At 44.8% G+C, this 19,591-nt stretch overlaps 2 protein-coding genes across 3 annotated transcripts in view; one reads left to right on the top strand and one right to left on the bottom strand.

Annotated features, from left to right (window-relative positions):
• The window catches only part of alg5 (ALG5 dolichyl-phosphate beta-glucosyltransferase), a 26,501-nt gene extending 22,028 nt beyond the window's left edge, over window positions 1–4,473 (bottom strand). Inside the window, exons 1-2 of the mRNA XM_055637518.1 lie at window positions 4,120–4,473; window positions 1,128–1,302 (exon numbers count right to left, since the gene is read on the bottom strand). Of these exons, the coding sequence (XP_055493493.1) occupies window positions 1,128–1,302; window positions 4,120–4,473 (529 nt within the window). The remainder of the gene's footprint in view (window positions 1–1,127; window positions 1,303–4,119) is intronic.
• Window positions 4,428–19,591, top strand: exosc8 (exosome component 8). 2 transcript variants are annotated; one of them, XM_055637519.1, is made up of 11 exons: window positions 4,428–4,564; window positions 7,059–7,095; window positions 7,284–7,347; window positions 9,061–9,134; window positions 9,559–9,604; window positions 11,168–11,273; window positions 12,085–12,130; window positions 13,999–14,095; window positions 16,435–16,555; window positions 17,084–17,190; window positions 19,381–19,591. In XM_055637519.1, exons 1-11 carry the CDS (start codon window positions 4,443–4,445, stop codon window positions 19,527–19,529), a joined length of 969 nt encoding a protein of 322 aa, XP_055493494.1. In that variant the 5' UTR covers window positions 4,428–4,442; the 3' UTR covers window positions 19,530–19,591. The 2 variants fall into 2 exon arrangements, with proteins under 2 accessions (XP_055493494.1, XP_055493495.1); XM_055637520.1 differs by having other exon boundaries at window positions 4,516–4,695.

The raw sequence follows: 19,591 nt of genomic DNA, 5'->3' as shown, positions 1-19,591 counted from the left end.
ATAAAGAAAAATCCACAAACACCTGTCCGACAGATCAGAAACACTCTTCAGGAGTCAGGGGTGTATTAGTTAATGACCGCTGTCTGCAGAAGACTTCATGAACAGAAATTGCAAGATGCAAACCACGGGTTAGCTGCAAAAACAAGATGGCCAGGTTAGTTTGCCAAGAAGTACTTAAAAGAGTTATGGAATAAAGATGAGACGAAAATTAACATATCAGAATGATGGCAAGAGCAAAGTATGGAAGAGAGAAGGAATTGCCCAAGATCCAAAGCATACCACCTCATCTGTGAAACACGGTGGTGGGGGTGTTATGGCCTGGGCATGTATGGCTGCTGAAGGTACTGACTCCCTTATCTTCATTGATGATACAACTGCTGATGGTAGTAGCATAATGAATTCTGAAGTGTATAGACACATCCTATCTGCTCAAGTTTAAACAAATGCCTCAAAACTCATTGGCCAGCGGTTCATTCGACAGCAGGACAATGATCCCAAACATACTGCTAAAGCAACAAAGGAGTTTTTCAAACGTAAAAAATGGTCAATTCTTGAGTGGCCAAGTCAATCACCTGATCTGAACTCAATTAAGCATGCCTTTTATATGCTAAAGAGAAAAACTGAAGGGGACTAGCCCCAAAACAAGCATAAGCTAAAGATATGTTGCAATACAGGCCTGGCAGAGCAACACCATCACTCAGCAACTGGTGATATCCATGAATCGCAGACTTCAAGCAATCATGGCATGCAAAGGATATGAAACAAAATACTAAACATGACTACTTTCATTTACATGACATTGCTGTGTCCCAAACATTATGGTGCCCTGAAGGTGGGGGGGGGGGGGGTACGGGACATGTATAAACACAGCTGTAATTTCTACATGGTGAAAATGTTTAAAAATGTCCTTTATTAAAATCTGACAATCTGCACTTTAACCACATGTGATTTTTTCTATTACAAATCTCAAATTGCGGAGTACAGAGGCAAATAAATAAATGGATGGGTCTTTGTCCTAAACATTATGGAGGGCACTGTATGTTCTGTTCTATGTTCTATTGACATTTATCATAATGTACGTCAAGAATCACAACACTCGTAAAGCTGATTCTGATTTTAAGACTTACATCTTTGTTCTTCATTATACGATGGGACAATAACAGATAGTTCTTTAGTCGATGGATCATGGATACTTGGGAACAATTCCTTTCTTGCAGAATTTGCGTTTAAGAAATACTTCTCCTTCTCTCCACGAACAAGGTTTGGCATTTTTATCGCTGTCGCATGTGCAATAAACACGAGCTGTGGAAACAATATGATAAAGAAAACCGTGTTCAAGAAGGAACTGCAGATGCTGGAAGATCGAAGGTACACAAAAATGCTGGAGAAACTCAGCGGATGCAGCAGCATCTATGGAGCGAAGGAAATAGGTGACATTTCGGTGGGGGAGGAGAAGGAAGGAAAAAGGGAGGAGAAGGAAGGAAAAAGGGAGGAGGAGCCCGAGGGCGGGGGGATGGGAGGAGACAGCTCGAGGGTTAAGGAAGGGGAGGAGACAGCAAGGGCTAGCAAAATTGGGAGAATTCAACGTTCAAGCCATCCGGACGCAAGCAACCCTGAATAAATAAAATAAAGAAAACCTGTCAGATTGAAAAACAGATACTGTTGACACATGTGTAGAAGGATCTTGGGGTCCAAGTTCATAATTCCCTGAAAGAGGCAACACATTTATAGAGTGGTAAAGAAGGCATATGGTGTTCTGGTCTTCAATGGTCGGGGGCATTGAGGATGCGTCAGGAAGTTACGATGCAGCTTTATAGGACTTTGTTGAGTCGCATTTGGAGTATTACGTGCAGTTCTGGTCGCCCCATTACAGGAAGGAAGTGGAGGCTTTGGAGAGGGTGCAGAGAGGTATACCAGAATTATAACTGGATTTGGGGGTATTAGTTGCAGGAAGAGGTTGGACAAACTTGGATTGTTTTCTCTGGAAGGCCAGAGATTACGGGGAGACCTGATAGAAGTATATAACATTATGAGAGGCATAGATATGGTAGAGAGTCAGAATCTTTTACCCAAGCTGGAAATATCAAATACTAGAGCACATCGCTTTAAAGTGAGAGGGCCAAACTCTAAAGATTTGTAGGACAAGGTTTTTTTTACACACAGAGGGTAGTGGGTGCCTATAACACTGCCAGGGTGGTGGCAGAGACATACAATAGAGGTGTTTAAGAGACTTTTGGATGTGCTCATGGATATGCAGGGAATGAAGGGGCATAGATTGTGTATGGCCAGATAAGAGTTGGTCTTGGCATCATGTTCGGCAGAAATTGTGGGCTGAAAGGCCTGTTCCTGCGCTGTACTGTTCTATATTCTCAGTTATGATATTCCTTCACCTCTCACAAGTCATGGGGCAGAAATTTCCATACAAAATATGAGGCAATTTAGCTTCATCAAATCTTTACCAGCTTCTTGAACAATCACATTCTTGGATCTTGAATTGATGAAGTCCACTAGCATCTTTCAGCTGAGCTGTAGCAGTCATTGGAGGAGACAATAAGTGTGATTAAGATATTTGTTTGGAGGCTTAGTGATGTTAGGCAAAACTTGGTGGCAGTACTGATGCAGCGTGTGATAAGAATGGAGTGTCATCTGCTCAGTAAATAGTCAGTCAGTAAGGTATAGAATATGTAAAATAAATATCATGGCTTCTGTTTTTTGTTTGCGCGACGAGCATTTAATCTGGCATTGGAAGGCATTGGATCCAATGGCAAATACTAAACTTTGTACAAGAACCTTTCAGGGTATAAACTATAGGGAAAGGTCAGGCAGTCTAGGACTTTATTCCATGAAGGGCAGAGGCATAAGTTTAGACTTTGGAGAAACTGTGTGGATACAGCCTCTTCGGCCCAACGAGTCTGCACTGACCAGCGATCCCCGTACACTAGGCCTATCCTACGCACTAGGGACAATATAATGAAGCCAATTAGCCTGCAAACCTGCATGTCTTTGGAGTGTGGGAGGAAATCCAAGCACCCAGAGAAAACCCACGCAGTCACAGAAAGAACGTACAAATTCTGTATAGACAGCACCCAAGGACAGGATCGAACCCGGGTCTCTGCTGTGAGTCAGCAACTTTACCACTGTGCCGTCCGAGGGGTTATTGTACAAAGGTGAATAAAATCATGAGGGGATTATATAGGGTGAATGCACACTTTCACCCAGGGTAGGGGAATCAAGAACCAGGGGACATAAGTTTAAGAGAAGGGAAAGATTTAATAGGAACCCAAGGGACAACTTTTTCATACTGAGGGTGGTGGGGGTGTATGGAACAGGCTGTCAGATGAGGTAGTTGATGTAGGTATTATAACAACATTTAAAATACATTTAGACAAATACGTGGAGAGGAAAGGTTTACAGGTTTAAAGGTTCCATCGAACGTACAGACAGGCAGCTCGATTTGTTACTAACACCTATGAGAGAGAAGCGAGTGTCACCAAACTTCTGAATTCTCTGGGGTGGAACCCTCTCCAAGACAGACGTGAAGCTCGCCGTTTGACCTGTTTTTACAAAATGTTAAATGGTCAGCTCGACATAGATCGAGCAGACGAGGGCATTCGATCCAATTTGTGATCCCAGCAACAAAGATAGACGTGTACAGCAATTCGTTCTCCCTCGCACAATTAAAGCATGGAATAATCTCCACCCTACTATAGTTACCCAACCAGATGCAACTAAATTGAAAGTAGCTCTTTCTTCCCAATAACCCTTTCTGGCTTAAGCCCTCCCTTCACCACCTCCAGTTTAAATTCCATTTGGAATATTTTGGAGGACCAAGAAACCAAGAACCAAGAGGCATAGACACAAAAAGCTGGAGTAACTCCGCGGGACAGGTAGCATCTCCGGAGAGAAGGAATAGGGGGCGTTTCGGGGTGAGACCCTACTTCGGGTTTAGAGGGAGATTGGCCAAACGCGGACAGGCGGGACTAGATCGGGCATCTTGGGTCAGAATGGGCGAGTTGGGCCGAAGGGTCTGTTTCTGTGCTGTGACCGGGTACCGGCGGACCGAGTGACTCGACCTCCGCACGGACAGCCACACCCCGGCCCAGCCCGGCTCGCACTCACCAGGCCCAGGGCTGCCAGCGCGACAGCCACCAGGATCTGCAGCGCTGCCGCCGGCTCCATCACCGCCGACAGGCCGCTGCCGGCACCCGCCGCAACCAATGGGAGCGACCGCCGGCACCCGCTGCAACCAATGGGAGCGGCCGCCTGCCCCCTGACAACCTCCACAGCCAATTGGAGCAGCCGCCGGCCACCTGGCAAACGCCACGGCCAATAGGAGCGGGAGCCGGGCCCCTCGGTAATCGCCTCAGCCAATGAGAGCTGCCACCGGTTCCATGGCAACCTCTGTAACCAATGGGTGTAGCTCAGGCTGACCGCGCCGGCCAATGGCAGCCGGACAGCGCGGCGGTAGAGCATGTTGGGCGACGACGCGCGCCTCACACGCTTGTATACGTCAGCGCGGTTACGGGCACGCACGTACACCTCGGACGTCAGCGCGTCGGTCGCGGTGCGTGTCCTGCGGAGCCGCGGCCTGTAGTTTCGCTGCCGCACAAACTCAACCCTGACCCGGGCGGAGCGGAGCGCTGAGGCGGGGGCCTGGCGGCGGCGGCGGCGGCGGAAAATGTCTGCGGGATTCAAGTGAGAGGCGCCGGGGGGAGGAATGAGAGGAGGGCGGAGGAGCGGGAAGGGAGAAGACGAGGATGCGAGCGGTCACTGGTAGAAGGGGGCCCAGTGGTCTCTGAGGATGCGAGTGGTCTCTGGTAGAAGGGGGCCCAGAGGTCTCTGACCAGAGGGAGAGACCGGGGAGAGGGGCCGAGCGGTCACCGGGGCGGGGCGGGGAGAGAGGAGAGGGGCCGAACGGCCGTGGGGGCCGGGAGAGAGAAGAAGATATGGGCCGAGTGGCCGTGTAGGTGAGGAGAGGGGCCGAGCGGTCACCGGGGCGGGGAGAGAGGAGAGGGGCCGAACGGCCGTGGGGGCCGGGAGAGAGGAGAAGATAGTGGCCGTGTAGGTGGGGAGAGAGGAGAGGGGCCGAGCAGTCACCGGGATGGGGGCAGGTGCGGTCCCCTGGTCGTTGGTCCGGAGAGTCTGTGGGAGGAAGGTTAACATTTGCTCCACCCCGGGACATCCTGTGCCGCTGCAGTGCTTCACGTTTAGTTTATCCAAACAATTCGTGGTTAATGTCCATTCATAAAAGTAAAACGTGATGTGCACCAGGAAGTGCTTTAGTTTAGAGATACAGTGTGGTAACAGACCCCTTTGCTTCAGCCCACCGAGTCCGTGCCGACCAGCGATCCCCGCACATTAACACCATCCTGCACACACTAGGGACAATTTACAAAACACCAAGCCAATTAACCTACGTCTTTGGAGTGTGGGAGGAAACCGAAGCACCCGGAGAAAACCCACGCGGTCACGGGGAGGACATACAAACTCCCACAGCACCTGTGGTTAAGGGCCTGTCCCACTGTACGAGTTAAATCGAGATTTTTCCCGAGTTTTCCCCTGATTCGAACTCGGAGAATGTCCGTAGCGGGTCCGTAGGAGTTCGTGGATGTCTTGTAGCGGCTCGTACGAGTAACGGTAGGTACTTGGGAAATCCGGTAAACTTGTGAAGATTTTTCAACACTGAAAAATGTCCACGAGTAAAAAAAATACTTGTGATGAAAAAAATGGTTACTTTTTACTCGTACGAGTCGCTACGAGACATCCACAAACTCCTACGGACCTGGTATGGACATTCCCCGAGTTCGAATCGGGGGAAAACTCGGGAGAACTCTTGAATTACCTTGTACAGTGGGACAGGCCCTTTAGGATCGAACCCGGGTCTCTGGCACTGCGCCACCCTTTAACCCTCATTATATTATAAACTCTGGACTCCCCCAACCTCTGACGCTCCAGAGAAAACAATGAAAAGTCTGTCCAACCTGTAGCTGAAACACATCGTCCTGATAAACCCTCTCCAAAGCCACATCTTATACCCATATAGGGCTTCTCCCGTTCCTTCAACCTCCCCAAGACGTGCGGGTGGGTGGGTTAATGGGCCTCTGTAAATTGCCCCAAGTGTGCAGAGGATTGAAGGGATCCCAGGGAGATGGTGGGCAGAGTAAAATGACTTTTGCCCCATATCCTTCTATACCTTTGTAGAAGCAAAGAATTGCAGATGCAGGTTTATGCTTCTTCCAAAGAAGGTCCTGGCCCAAAACGTCACCTGTTCCTTTTCTTCAGATATGCTGCCTGTCCCACTAAGATACTCCAGTATTTTGTTTCTGTCTTACGGATATTCATGCTGGCCATGTTTGGCTCTTATCTCTCTAAACCTTTCCAGTCCATGTACCTGAGAGTTACTGCCTTACAGTGCCAGACACTCTGGTTCGATCCCGCATGGTAGAGTTGCTGCCTTGGGTTCGATCCTGACTGCGGGTGCTGTCTATACGGGGTTTCTACATTCTCCATGTGACTGCGTGGGTTTTCTCTGAGATCTTCAATTGCCTCCCACACTCCAAAGTATAATTGGCTTGGTATAAATGTAAAATTGTCCCTAGTGTGTATAGGATAGTGTTCGTGTGCTGGGATCGCTGGTCGGTGTGGCTCTGTAAACTGAATGGCCTGTTAAGACATAAGACTGTTTCGGTAACTTTGTCGGTGCCGAAACATGGCGACACGTGTACTACCTAGGTGAGGTCTGCTGTACGATTTTACCGGATTGTGTGCAAAACAAAGCATTTCACTGCACCTAGGTACATGTGACAATGAGGTTATCATTGACTTAATTGTTACTATAGCACTTGCCTCAACTACCTCCATTGGCAACTCGTTCCATATGCCCGTCACCCACTGTAAAAAAGCAGTGTGAAGTTGATTTAATATTATGAATTAACAGAAGATATGGTTGGATGTGATGTGAAGCTGTATGTAAAATGTTACAGGACAGTGTTGTCACACAATGCAACTCAGTACTCGGACACAACAAATTAGTTGTTCTCTCTTTATCCCTTGCTTAGAACGGTAGAACCTTTGGAATACTACAGGAAATTTCTGGTAGGTGACTTCATGCTTTAATTTCTCGTAAATAACTTGCGGACCGATGCATTTTCCTTAACATCTGCATGTACGGTTGATGATAAATCACATGATCCCTTAAGATGTATAGAATGGTCCAGTGTGCCCCTCGATGCTGTTTTACACTACCACATAGACTTCCTCAACACTATTTGTATGTTTGTTAGAAAGAAAATTGTCGACCTGATGGCAGGGAACTCGGTGAATTCAGAACAACGACCCTAAATATCGGTGAGAATCTAGACTTGCCTAAATGCTTTATTTTATAAAATGTCACTTTGTAGATCTATAAGATGGAGCAACGTGTATGTTGATTTCTTTAAAGTGAGAACATGGAACAGTATAGCACATGAACAGCCCTTCGGCCCACAATGTCTGTGCCGAACATGATGCCAAGTTAAAATAATCTCCAACGGGATCCCACTACTAGCCACATCTTCCCATCTCCACTCCTTTCCGCTATCTCTCCCTGGTCCCTGGTCAACTCGTCCCTTCCCACCCAAACCACCGCCTCCCCAGGTACTTTCCCCTGCAACCGCAGGAGATGCTACACCTGTCCCTATACCTCCACCCTCGACTCTGTCCAAGGACCCCAACAGGTGAGGCAGAGGTTCACTTGTACCTCCTCCAACCTCATCTACTGTATCTGCTGTTCCAGGTGTGAACTCCTGTTTATCGGTGAGAGCAAGTGTAGGCTTGGCGATCGTTCCGCCTGAACCTACCCAATCTCCCAGTTGCTCAGCACTTTAACTCCCTCTCTCGTTTGAAATCTGACCTTTCTGTCCTGGGCCATCTCCATTGCCAGAGTGAGGCCCAGCGCAAATTGGAGGAACAGCACCTTATATTTTGCTTGGGTAATTTACGCCCCAACAGTATGAATATTCTCTAACTTCAAGTAGCCCTTGCTTTCCCTCTTCATCCCCTCCCCCTTCCCAGTTCTCTGACCAGTCTTGCTGTCTCCGACTACATTTTATCTCTTATTACCTTCTCCCAGCTAACAACTATCTATTCTACATTTTCCCTGATCGCCATTCCCTATGTCCTGTTTTCACACCATACACTTCCTTATCTATACACTTCCTTAGCTATGTACGTCCCACTCCCCTGACATCAGTCTGAAGTAGGCTCTCGCCCCGAAACATCACCCATTCTTTCTCTCCAGAGATGCTGCCTGTGATATTCCAGCATTTTGTGTCTATCTTAAAATAATCTCTACCTTCACGTGATCCATATCCCTGCATTTCCTGCATACCCATACACCTATCTAAAAGACTCTTCAATGCCAATGTTGTATCTTCCTCCACCACAACCCCCAGTAGCAGGTTCCAGGCACCCACCACCGTGTTTAAAAAAAAAACAAACAAAAAAAACAGTACATCGCTTTTAATTTAGTTTAGCTTATTATTGCCATGTGTACCGAAGTACAGTGAAAAGTTTTTGTTTGCATGCCATCAATGGAGCAACTGGGCTTGTATTCACTGGAATTTAGTAGGATGAGAGAGGATCTTATAGAAATACAAAATTATAAAGGGATTGGACACGCTAGATGCAGGAAGCATGTTCCTGATGCTGAGGGAGTCCAAATCCTGGAGCCACGTTTTAGGAATAAAGGGTAGGCCATTTAGAACTGAGATGAGGAGAAACTTTTGTAAATGATGGTCAGCATGGACTTTGTGGGCCGATGGGCCTGTTTCCATGCTGTATCTCTGAACTGAACTACTTCCTCTTGCAGCTCACTGCACTATGTGTTTTATAACTTTTACAAATGGAAATTAACTGCGGTTTTATTTTGATTAGTGATTCCACAACAATATCCAATGCCTTGTACATCTTCCAAGGTGCCATTGCATTTACTGATCCGTTGTTTAAAAAAGGGAAAACTGTTGCAAGGAATTGTTAAGAAAAGGCACGTTTAAATATGTTGCTTTCCTGACTTCATTTCAGGCTCAATTACAACTGCGGATGGTTCAGCTCTGGTGAAACTGGGGAACACCACGGTGGTGTGTGGCATCAAAGTGGTGAGCGTTCCTTACCTGTAACTGTGCACCTGAAGAAGGTAGTAGGAGGAGAAATAGTGGGGGGTTTGGGGAAGAAAGTGTGTGGGGGAGTAGGTTCGAGGTTACCAGGGCTCCTCTAGCTTCACAATCCTCTCAGCCCTCTGTAAATTGTCCTTGGTGTGTAGTTAGTTGATGAGAAAGTGGGGTAAAATATAACTAATGTGAACACGGACTCAGTGGGCCGAAGGGCCTGGTTCCACTCTGTATCTCTAAACTAAACTCAATCATAAATTAGTTGCGACCCAAGTTTTTTAACATTGGGAGTGCAGAATTATTGTACTTTTTCATTAAAACTGAGAAGCAATATGGACATTATTTTGGTAAAAATTGTAATCTTTTAATCAAGAATAAATTAATGTATGAATGACTACAATTCCTTTTACAGGAGTTTGCAGCACCGACAGTGGATGCACCAAATAAAGGCTATATAGGTGAGTTAATGGTGAAAAATCACTTTACAGTTCAGTCGATAACATTGCAATGGTACATCCAAGCTTGGAACTTTATGCATAAAGTGTTTTATTCTTATTGTAAAATGGTTAAACAAGCTGATTTTTTTTTTGTTACATTTTTGAGGTTATAAATCGATTGATGAAACAACAGTTGACATTGAATGATTCGAGGAATGTAGTTGAGGCAGGTAATTCACGAGCTTTCCCGAGTAAAAAAAAAATCTAACTCGTGGTAAGCACGTAGAATGTACGTAGCGGGTACGTCGGAGCTCGGGACATCTCTTAGCGGCTCATAACGCTAACGGCAGGTACTCTGGAAACGCGGTAAGCTCGTGAAGATTTTTCAACATGTTGAAAAATGTCCACGAGAGCCCCGAGTACCTACGAGCAGCTATTACTGTAATTCTTCGAGTTTGAATCAGGGGAAACAAGGGAGAACTCCTGAATTACCTCGTACAGTGGGATACAGGCCCTTTAGCATGGAAACTGGCCTTTTGGTCCAACTCAACCATTCCGACCAAGATGCCCCCATCTAGGCTAGTCCAATTTGTCCGTGTTTAGCCCTTATCCCTTTTAACTTTTCCTATCCCTCTACCTGTCCACCTGCTCATGAAGCTGAGGCTTTATTTGTCACTAATTTCAGAGGTTTAGGTTTATCATTGTCACATGTACTGAGGTACAGTGAAAGCATGCTATCCAAACAGATGAGATACACCATACACAAATACAATCAAGCCAAACTCAAATACATTAGGTAGAGCAAAGGGGAAGATTGAGTGCAGAATATAGTTCTCAGCATTGTAGCGCATCAGTTTCAGAGACAAAGTTCAATGTCCGCAATGGGGTAGAGGTGAATCGGACAGTAACCTAGCCTATGGAAGGCCTGTTCAAAAGACTGATAAGAGGGGGAAGAACCTGTTCCTGAGTGTGATGGTCCGAGCTTTCAAGCTTCTGTACCTTCTGCTGGATGGGAGCAAATATCATTAACCTTTTATGGAAACAAGGAACTGTAGATGCTGGTTTATTCTAAAGATAGACACAAAGTGCTGGAATAACTCGGTGGGTCAGGCAGTATCTCTGGAGAAAAAGAATAGGTGACGTTTCGGGTCGGGACCCTTCGTCAGACTTGTCCTGACCCGAAATGTCACCTACCCTTTTTCCCTAGAGATGCTGCTTGACCCACTGAGTTACTCCAGCACTTTGTGTCTATCACTGAATTAATCTTTTGTGTCAAGGGTGATGGGGAGAAGGCAGGAGAATAGCGTTGAGAAGGAACAATAGATCTACCATGATTGAATGGTGGAGTTGACTCGATCGGCCGATTGGCTTAATTCTGCCCCTATGACTTATGGACTTTTATCATCAGCTTAATTTTGTGTTTAAAATCAATGGTTCTTTATTATCACGTGCACACAACACATTGAAGTTGTTTTGCACAACCCACAAATGCACAGTCGCCATATTTTGCCGTTGTTTATTTTTTTTTAAAAACAAAGAAAATGTTGGTGCATTAGAGTGTGTAATGAATTATTTTAATTGCAGTACCCAATGTGGATCTGCCACCGTTATGTTCCTCGAGATTTCGAGCGGGCCCTCCTGGAGAGCAGGCACAAGCTGCAAGTCAGTTCATCCTCGATGTCCTGGAAAAGTAAGAGCTTTAATTCCAACTGCAAGTTTTCAAGTTTCTGCCATTCTCTCATTAACCTGCCTGCCTCCAGGCCCAACTCTCCTCCTGAGAGCGGCATGGTGGTGCAGTGGTAGAGTTGCTGCCTTACAGCGCCACAGACCTAGGTTGGATCATGACTACAGGTGCTGTCTGTATGGAGTTTGTACATTCTCCCCGTGACTGCGTGGGTTTTCTCCGAGTACTCCGGTCTCCTCCCACACTCCCAAGACCTACAGGATTGTAGGTTAATTGATTTCTGTAAATTGTAAAATTGGCCCTAGCATGCAGGATAGTGCTAGTGTACAGGGTTATCGACGGTTGATGTGCTCAGTGGTCTTGAGGGCCTGTTTCCGCAATGTATCTCTGAAGTCGAAAGACTCAGCAACGCTCCCCATCTCCACCCATATCTCGCCAGGCTTTTTCCCGCGCCTTCCTTTCTTCTAGCTTTCTCCCCACCCCCACCACAATCAGTTTGAAGAAGGGTTCTGACCTGAAACTTTGCCTGTCCATTCCCTCCACAGATGCTACCTGACCCGCTGCTCCTCTAGCACATTCTGCCTTTTTTCATAAACCAGCATCTGCGGATCCTTGCGCCAACAATTCTTACTTGCTGCTGCATTATTGCAAAGACACACAGATGAAAATATAAAAAATAATATTGTGATAAATTAGTGATCCGCAATACTCGGTAACCACAATTGTGCAAAACTGAAGTCTGATAAATGTATAGCAGTTTTACATATTATAATGTTTGGGGCATTTTAATCATGCTTTTCCTTTTTCAAATATACAGTGCTCAAATTATTCAGAAGGAGGATCTCTGTATTGAGAAAGGAAAGGTGAGCAAATTTAAGAGTAGTTATTAACAGCATTTTTGAATTTAAACAATTTAAATTTATGTGAAAATTACTTGAATTAAGTAATTGGTGAGACCTCACTTGGCGCATTGTGTACAGTTCTGGTCGCCCAGCTACAGGAAGGATACCATTAAGTTGGAAAGGGTGCAGAAGAGATTCACCAGGATTTTGCCTGGACGTGGGCTTGAGTTACAGGGAGAGGATGGATAGGCTAGGGTTTTTGTCTTTGAAGTGTAGGAGGCTGAGGGGTGACCTTATTGAGGTGTACAAGATCATGAGGGGCATGGATAAAGTGAACGCTTACACCCTTTTTCCCAGGATAGGGTGTTCTAAAAATGGGGCGCATAGGTTTAAAGTGAGAGGGGAGAGGTTTAAGAGGGACCTCGTGCAACTCTTTTACTCGGAGGGTGATCCGTATCTGGAACAAGCTGCCAGAGGAAGCTATAGAGGCGGATACAATCATGACCTTTAAAAGACATTTGGATAGATATATGGATGGCCAAACAGGCAATTTGGAGTATTGTGTGCAGTTCTGGTCGCCCCATTAAAGGACGGATATGGAGGCTTTAGAGATGGTGCAGAGGAGGTCTACCAGAATGATGCCTGGATTAGAGGGTTTCAGCTACAGGGAGAGTTGGATGAACTTGAAATGTTTTCGCTGGAACGTTGGAGGTTGAGTGGAGACCTGATAGCCGTATATGAAATTATGAGAGGCATAGATAGCCAGAACCTTTTTCCCCCAGTGTGGATTTGTCCAACACTAGAGGGCATAGCTGTATGATGATAGGAGGAAAGTTTAATGGACATGTGAGGGGCAAGTACCTTTTACACAGGGGGTGGTGGGGACCTTGAATGCATTGTTTGGGTTGGTGGGGAGGCAGATACAAGTGGTGTTTAAGAGGCTTTTAGATAGGCACATGGAAGTGCAGGGAATAGAGGGATATGGATCATGTGCAGGCTGATGAGATCAGTTTAACTTAGCATCATGTTGGGCACGGACATTGTGGGCTCTGCTGTACTCTTCTATGTTCTAAATTGGACAAGCCCAGCGTGCCAAAGGCCCCAAAACAACTTTTCAGCGCAAGATAAATGGAATTGATAGCTATCAGATTAAAGGGCCAACCAACCCTGTTTTGCCTGCATTTTAATTTGTGTGAAAAATTAATGCTAGAATTGTTCATTTGTAGTTGCCATCTCCCAAGATCATTCTCACAAGAATTACATTGACTGCCAAACAGGCAACTTCCAGACTGCAAACTACTTCGTTTGGTGACGGGAAACTCAGCAAGTCACCAATAACGCTTTAAAATTTTCTCCAGATTCTGTCGGGCTGCATCTAAGCTGGGTTTGAGAGCAGCTCTACCCAACACCGCAAGAAATTGCAGGGAGTTGTGGATGTAACTCAGTCCATCACACAGACCAGACATTGACTCCTATCTGCATCTCACACTATCTCAGAAAGTACAGAAGCTTGAAAGTGCCCACCACCAGACTCGGGAACAACTTCTTCCCCTCTGTTATCAGGCTTCTGAATGGTCCTGCCATAAGCTAGGGTACTGTCCGATTCACCTCTACCACTTTGCGGACATTGGACTTTGTCTCTGGAACTGATGCGCTACAGTGGAGAGAACTATATTCTGCACTCTGTATCTTCCCCTTTGATCTACTTACTGTACTTGAGTTTGACGATTGTATTTATGTGTAGTATTATCTGATCTGATTGGATAGCATGCAAAACAAAGCTTTCCTCGGTACACGTGACAATAATAAACCTAAACCTAAATGACTTAAGGGCTACAGAAAACATTGAACCAATATATTTTGATGTATTTATTTTTCTTTTGTTCCAGCTTGTATGGGTTGTATATTGTGACATGATGTGTTTAGATTATGATGGCAACCTACTAGACGTCTGTGTAACAGCTCTGTTGGCGGCACTGAAAAATGGTGAGCATGTATAATCTCATAAAGATTTACTTCATTTTTCTTTGCAAAGCCTAAGCTTTGCAATTTGGGAGCTTTAAGGGCCTGTCCCACTTTCCCCAGTTATTCACGAATTCTCCCGAGGTATTCACAAATTCTCCCGAGTTTTCAAACTTGCAGAATGTTCGTAAAAAGTCCGTAGGAGGCCGTAGATATATCGTAGCGGCTCGTTATGCCAGCCGTAGGTACTCGGGGCATCGGGTAAGTCGGGACTTTTTTTCAGCGTGATGAAAAATGTCCACGAGTAAAAAAAAATAGCCCCAAGTACCTACGGCTGGTATAACGAGTCGCTGCGATATATCCACGGACTCGTTACGAACATTCTGCGAGTTTGAAAACTCGGGAGAATAACTCGGGAGAATTCGTGAATAACTCGGGAAAGTGGGACAGGCCTTTTAAGGTGAGAGGGGAAGTTTACAGGAGATGTGTCCTATTGCAGGAAACATGTCGAGGGTGTGGAGAGGGTGCAAAGGAGATTTATCAGAATGCTACATGGAGAGGTTGGACAGGCTTGGATTGTTTTCTCTAGAATGTCAGAGGTTGCGGGCAGACCTGATAGAAGCATATAATATTGAGTGGTATAGTTAGGGTAGACAGTCAGAACCTTTTTCCCAGGAATACAAGAGGGCATAGGTTTAAGGTGAGAAGGGCAAAGTTTAAAGATGTGCGATGCATTTTTTTTTTTTGAGGAAATTGATTAAGCTGCCAATCCAACACTTTCTGAGCCAGGTTTCTGTAACACCTACAACGTCCCAGTCGCATCCACACCCAGTTCATCCGACCTATCCATCAGGCATCTATCTAACATTTAAAAAAAACCTATTTAATCCAACAGTGCTTCCACGCTTCCTGCCTGTCCTGTCCACTGAATCTTCTTTCATCGCCTTCCATACCAACTTCCAGCCTCTCACCTATCCCGTCCAATGTAGCGAATGGAGGAATGTGGATCATGATCTATATCTAAATGTTGGACCTGATCTATATCCACACGATTTCAATTCATTTGAATATGGAAATCTTGTAATGTCCTTGTGCTAATTTTAAAAATTATCTATTTAATGTTTTAAACAACATTGGCAACCTTTCTTTTGATATTATTGTGGGTGCAAAACATTTTGTATTAAGCGGGTCCTTACTACAAGGGTATGTCATGTGTTTGTGGAATGCTAACAGTTACTTTTATGGTATCAATATTCATTCACCACTTTTCCTCTAAATGTTTCTGCAAAATTATTTGGCTTCTCAAAGCCATGTTATTTTCTGCTAGGAAGCTGTTGGGTTTGCTGTAGTTAGCCGTTCAAAACAGCTTGGAAAGTTATTACTGACCTGAAACATCGTCTGTCCGTTCCCTCCACAGATGCTGTCTGACCTGCTGAATTCCTTCAACACAGTATTTTTTCATTATTCCGGCATCAGCAGTTTCTTGTGTCTCCAACTTGGAAGTGATTGTGTGTGTGTGTCTCTGTTTTTGAGTTTGAGTACCTGCATCTGTTATCATTTCTAGTCGATGGGATTCTGCTGAAGCTGTCTCTGCCTTACTGCTTCTATACTCCAGGTGTTGTCTCTTAAACCCCTCTCCTATATGATCTTTACCTTACGTTTACTAAACATTTAAACCTCCTCGTCCAATTGATAAGTTTTAAAAGCAAGCTAAAACTGTTTCTTTTCCTTTATTAGTTAAGACATAGAATTCTCTTGTGACCACATCCAGTTTAAATTCCATTTGGAATATTTTGGACCAAGAACCAAATGCTGAAGAGGATCACAATTTATTTAAAAGGAAAAATATTTGTATTTTGGCAGAAAGCACGTAATTTATACTGAATGGAGTCACAAGTTCATTCGGCATAGGAGCAGAATTAGGCTATCCAGCCCATCAAGTCTACTGTGCCATTCAATCAATGACTGATCTATCTGTCCTAAACCCCAATCTCCTGACTTCACCCCCATAACCCTCGACACAAAAGGTAGGGAACTGCAGGTGCTAGTTTACAAGCTCACCAAATACTGGAGTAACTCAGCATCCCTGGAGAACGCGGATAGATGATGATTTGGGTCAGGACTCTGGACGTGGATAGGCGACGTTTCGGGTCAGGGCTTGAAATGGGTCCTGGCCCAAAATGTCACATATCCATGTTCTCCAGAGATGCTGCCTTGGCCTACTGCGTTACTCCAGTATTTTGTGTCTTTGACATGTACTACATTATAGCTTTTGGGGAACTTGGTCAATGTGACATTGAACTATTGTTGTAGGCAATGATTTCCTGTCTTAATGACTGATGATAATCCTTCTGTTCCCACAGTCCAGTTGCCTTCTGTGTCGATCAGTGAAGAAACCGGTTTGGCAGAAGTTAACATGAACCAGAAACATCATCTAAACATCAGGAAGTACCCCGTTGCTACATCTTTTGCCATTTTTGATGAGTGAGTGTTTACGAGGTTGCTACAATACTTCATGGGTTTTCTCTGCAGCTTTTAGAGTGTTTTGGTCCATATCCCTCTAACCCCTACCTATTCATATATCTGTCCAAATGTCTTTTCAAAGTTGTAATTGTATCCATCCCTATTGCTTCTAGTAGCTTGTCCCCTCCAGTCTTTGCAGCACTGTGACTTTTTAAAATTCTCTTTCTTTCACCCCCCTCCCTCCCATCTGGTAATTTCAATGCTGGGATCGATCCTGACCTGGGGTGCTGTGAACTCATGGGTTTCCTGTAGGTTCTCTTGTTTCCTACCACACTCCAAAGACATGCGAGTTTGTGGGTTAATTGGCTTCTGTAAATTGTCCCTAGTGTGTGGGATAGTGTTAGTGTACTTGGCAATAGCTGGTCGACGTGGACTCTGGGCCGCTTTCCGCGCTGTAGTCTAAGCTTGATTCAAGTTACCGAGTTGTATAGATCACTGGCTCGTGACTTGAATTGTCTGCTGATATTTGTTTCTTTTTGTTTACAAAAGCACAATATGTATTGTAGATCCCACGGCTGAGGAAGAAACCCTGTCGTCAGGAATAGCCACGATAGTAATCGATGAAGACAACCGACTCTGCGCAGTGCATAAACCAGGTGAGTTCATGTGGCAGTGTTGGTTGCAGTAAGTGGTCACTTTGGCAGAGACTTTTGTTGGATATTTTGCAGCTGCCGAGAGATGCTTTCAAATACCACATAAATGTCTGGGTCATTGATCTGGCTTTATTGATGACACAAAGGTTCATCGAAGAATCCGAAATCTAGTACTGCTTTAGAGAAAGGACATCATTTTTGTGTAGGATTCTTGGAAGTAAATTGGAAGTTCTACCACAGAGGTACACCTGGGATAGTGGCCAATTAACTTAGCTGTCAGAGTGGTTTAGTTCAGTTTAAAGATACAGCATGGAAACAGGCCCTTCAGCCCACCGAGTCCACGCTGACTATCGATCACCCGTACACACTAGTTCTATGTTATCCCATTCCCTACACACCAGGGGCAATTTACAAAGACCAATTAACCTACAAACCCACACATCTTTGGTATGTAGGAGCAAACCAGAGCACCTGGCCAAAACCTATGCAGGTCACGGGGAGAACGTACAAACTCCGTACAGACAGCACCCGTAATCAGGATCAAACCATTCTCTGGTGCTGCCACCACTGTGCCGGTTGTTTGTTTTAAAATAAAAATGAGCAAGCAACAATAAATATCCTTTTATTTCTTAAAATAAATAAAATCAGCGCAAAGTAATTTTCCCATGGCCTGGGCGATTTAGATAATTCCATTCAGATGGACTGGAATGGTGTGCATCTAGGTGGATCAACTGAACCTGAATGCACCAACACTTCCCACATCCAGCAAGTGGCTGAATCCCATGGTGTGCCCTTCTCAAGTGTGATTTTGCATTTGATTTAACTCCTGCTGGTTTTAACCTTTACAAAAATCATATGGAGAGAATAAAAAAATTAATGTAGGATTAGTGTAAATGGGTGGTCAGCGTGGACTCAGTGAGCCGAAGGGCCTGCATCCATGCTGTATCTCTCTGAAGAAATACCGTCTTCCAGGATACACAAAAATGCTGGAGAAACTCAGCGGGTGCAGCAGCATCTATGGAGCGAAGGATATAGGCAACGTTTCCGGCCGAAACCCTTCCTCCGACCCGAATCGACCCGAAACGTTGCCTATTTCCTTCACTCCATAGATGCTGCTGCACCCGCTGAGTTTCTCCAGCATTTTTGTGTACCTTCGATTTTCCAGCATCTGCAGTTCCTTCTTAAACACCATCTTCCAGGAAACTGATATTAAAGGCATTATTTCCTGAGAATTTTTACTCCAACTTCATTAACCATAATACGTTAAGTAATTTTTCTTTCCCCAACAAAATCCGTGCATGTCCCATCTTTCCCCACCAAATGAACCGGATAAGGAATATCATTATCGCCACCCACTGTATCTTTCTTCACATCAGACACTTCCCTGCTCCCCTTCTTCATTGCTGGCCTGGCCAATTATTTTTTCATCATCTCTCTTGCTGTGTTTCCCCACATCCCCATCCAACTCTTGTAAGTTTGGACTGGTTTGAAAAGGGGGGGGGGGGGGGGGGGGGGAGAGAGAGAGAAGGATTTAATAGGAACCTGAGGGGCAACGTTTCCATAAAAAGGGTAGTGGGTATATGGAACGAGCTGCCGGAGGGGGTAGTTGAGGCGGATACTATTGCAATGTTTAAGCAGCATTTTGTGGGTACATGGATCGGATAGGTTTGGAGGGATATGGGCCAAACTCAGCCAGGTGGGACTAGTGTAGATGGGGCATGTTGGCCAGTGTGGGTAAGTTGCACCGAAGGGCCTGTTTCCAAGCTTTAATTGTTATTACAGTCTGTTAAAACATGCAGTTAAACAGACAGTGACATTATTTGCAATGAGAAAACCTACGCTTTGATCAGTAAAATTTATGTTTTTGAAGTGAGATTTTAGAATTTTTATTCACCCGTGTAATTACTTTAAGCATTGGAAATTTGTGACTTCTTTGAGTAATAGTCCAGTAATTGCATAATTTGAGATCAGTATTTAAATCTATACATGTAAAATTGTCAACACTGCCTTCCAATAAGGTGTCCAACCCACTTTCGAAAGATTTAGCAATCCAGCCACTAATTACAATATTTGATTTGTGCCATGAAAACTGATTTAAAAATATCCAACAAACGTCATTCTTTGGATATTTTCCACATCAAAAACTTGAACCTGACCTTGTTGTAAATTATTCTTTTTGTCTCCCATGTGAAGGAGGAAGTGTTCTCTCAAGTGAAAAGCTCCAGGACTGCGTTGTTCGCGCAGAAACAAGACACCGGGAAGTTCATAAGCTCCTGGCTGAAGTAATTAAGAGCGTAACGCCCTTAAAACGAGAGAAGTTGAACCTGCAATTGGAAGTTTGACTGTACAATAAACCAAGTGGTTTTTTTCAAACCAATAAATATATACATGTTTTTAAACTGAA

The sequence above is a fragment of the Leucoraja erinacea genome, chromosome 6, assembly GCF_028641065.1.
Source record: "Leucoraja erinacea ecotype New England chromosome 6, Leri_hhj_1, whole genome shotgun sequence".
NCBI lineage: Eukaryota > Metazoa > Chordata > Chondrichthyes > Rajiformes > Rajidae > Leucoraja > Leucoraja erinaceus.
The sequence above is the reverse complement of the archived record's forward strand: the minus strand, read 5'-3'. Positions and strand labels throughout refer to the sequence as shown.

What these genes read in the sequence shown, in the direction of transcription:
- exosc8 (XM_055637519.1), top strand. Translation starts at nt 4,443, where the DNA reads ATGGCAGCCGGACAGCGCGGCGGTAGAGCATGTTGGGCGACGACGCGC. An exon ending in TCTGTATTGAGAAAGGAAAG is followed by an intron (nt 12,131 to 13,998) that starts GTGAGCAAATTT and finishes CTTTTGTTCCAG; the next exon opens with CTTGTATGGGTTGTATATTG. An exon ending in CTGCGCAGTGCATAAACCAG is followed by an intron (nt 17,191 to 19,380) that starts GTGAGTTCATGT and finishes TCCCATGTGAAG; the next exon opens with GAGGAAGTGTTCTCTCAAGT.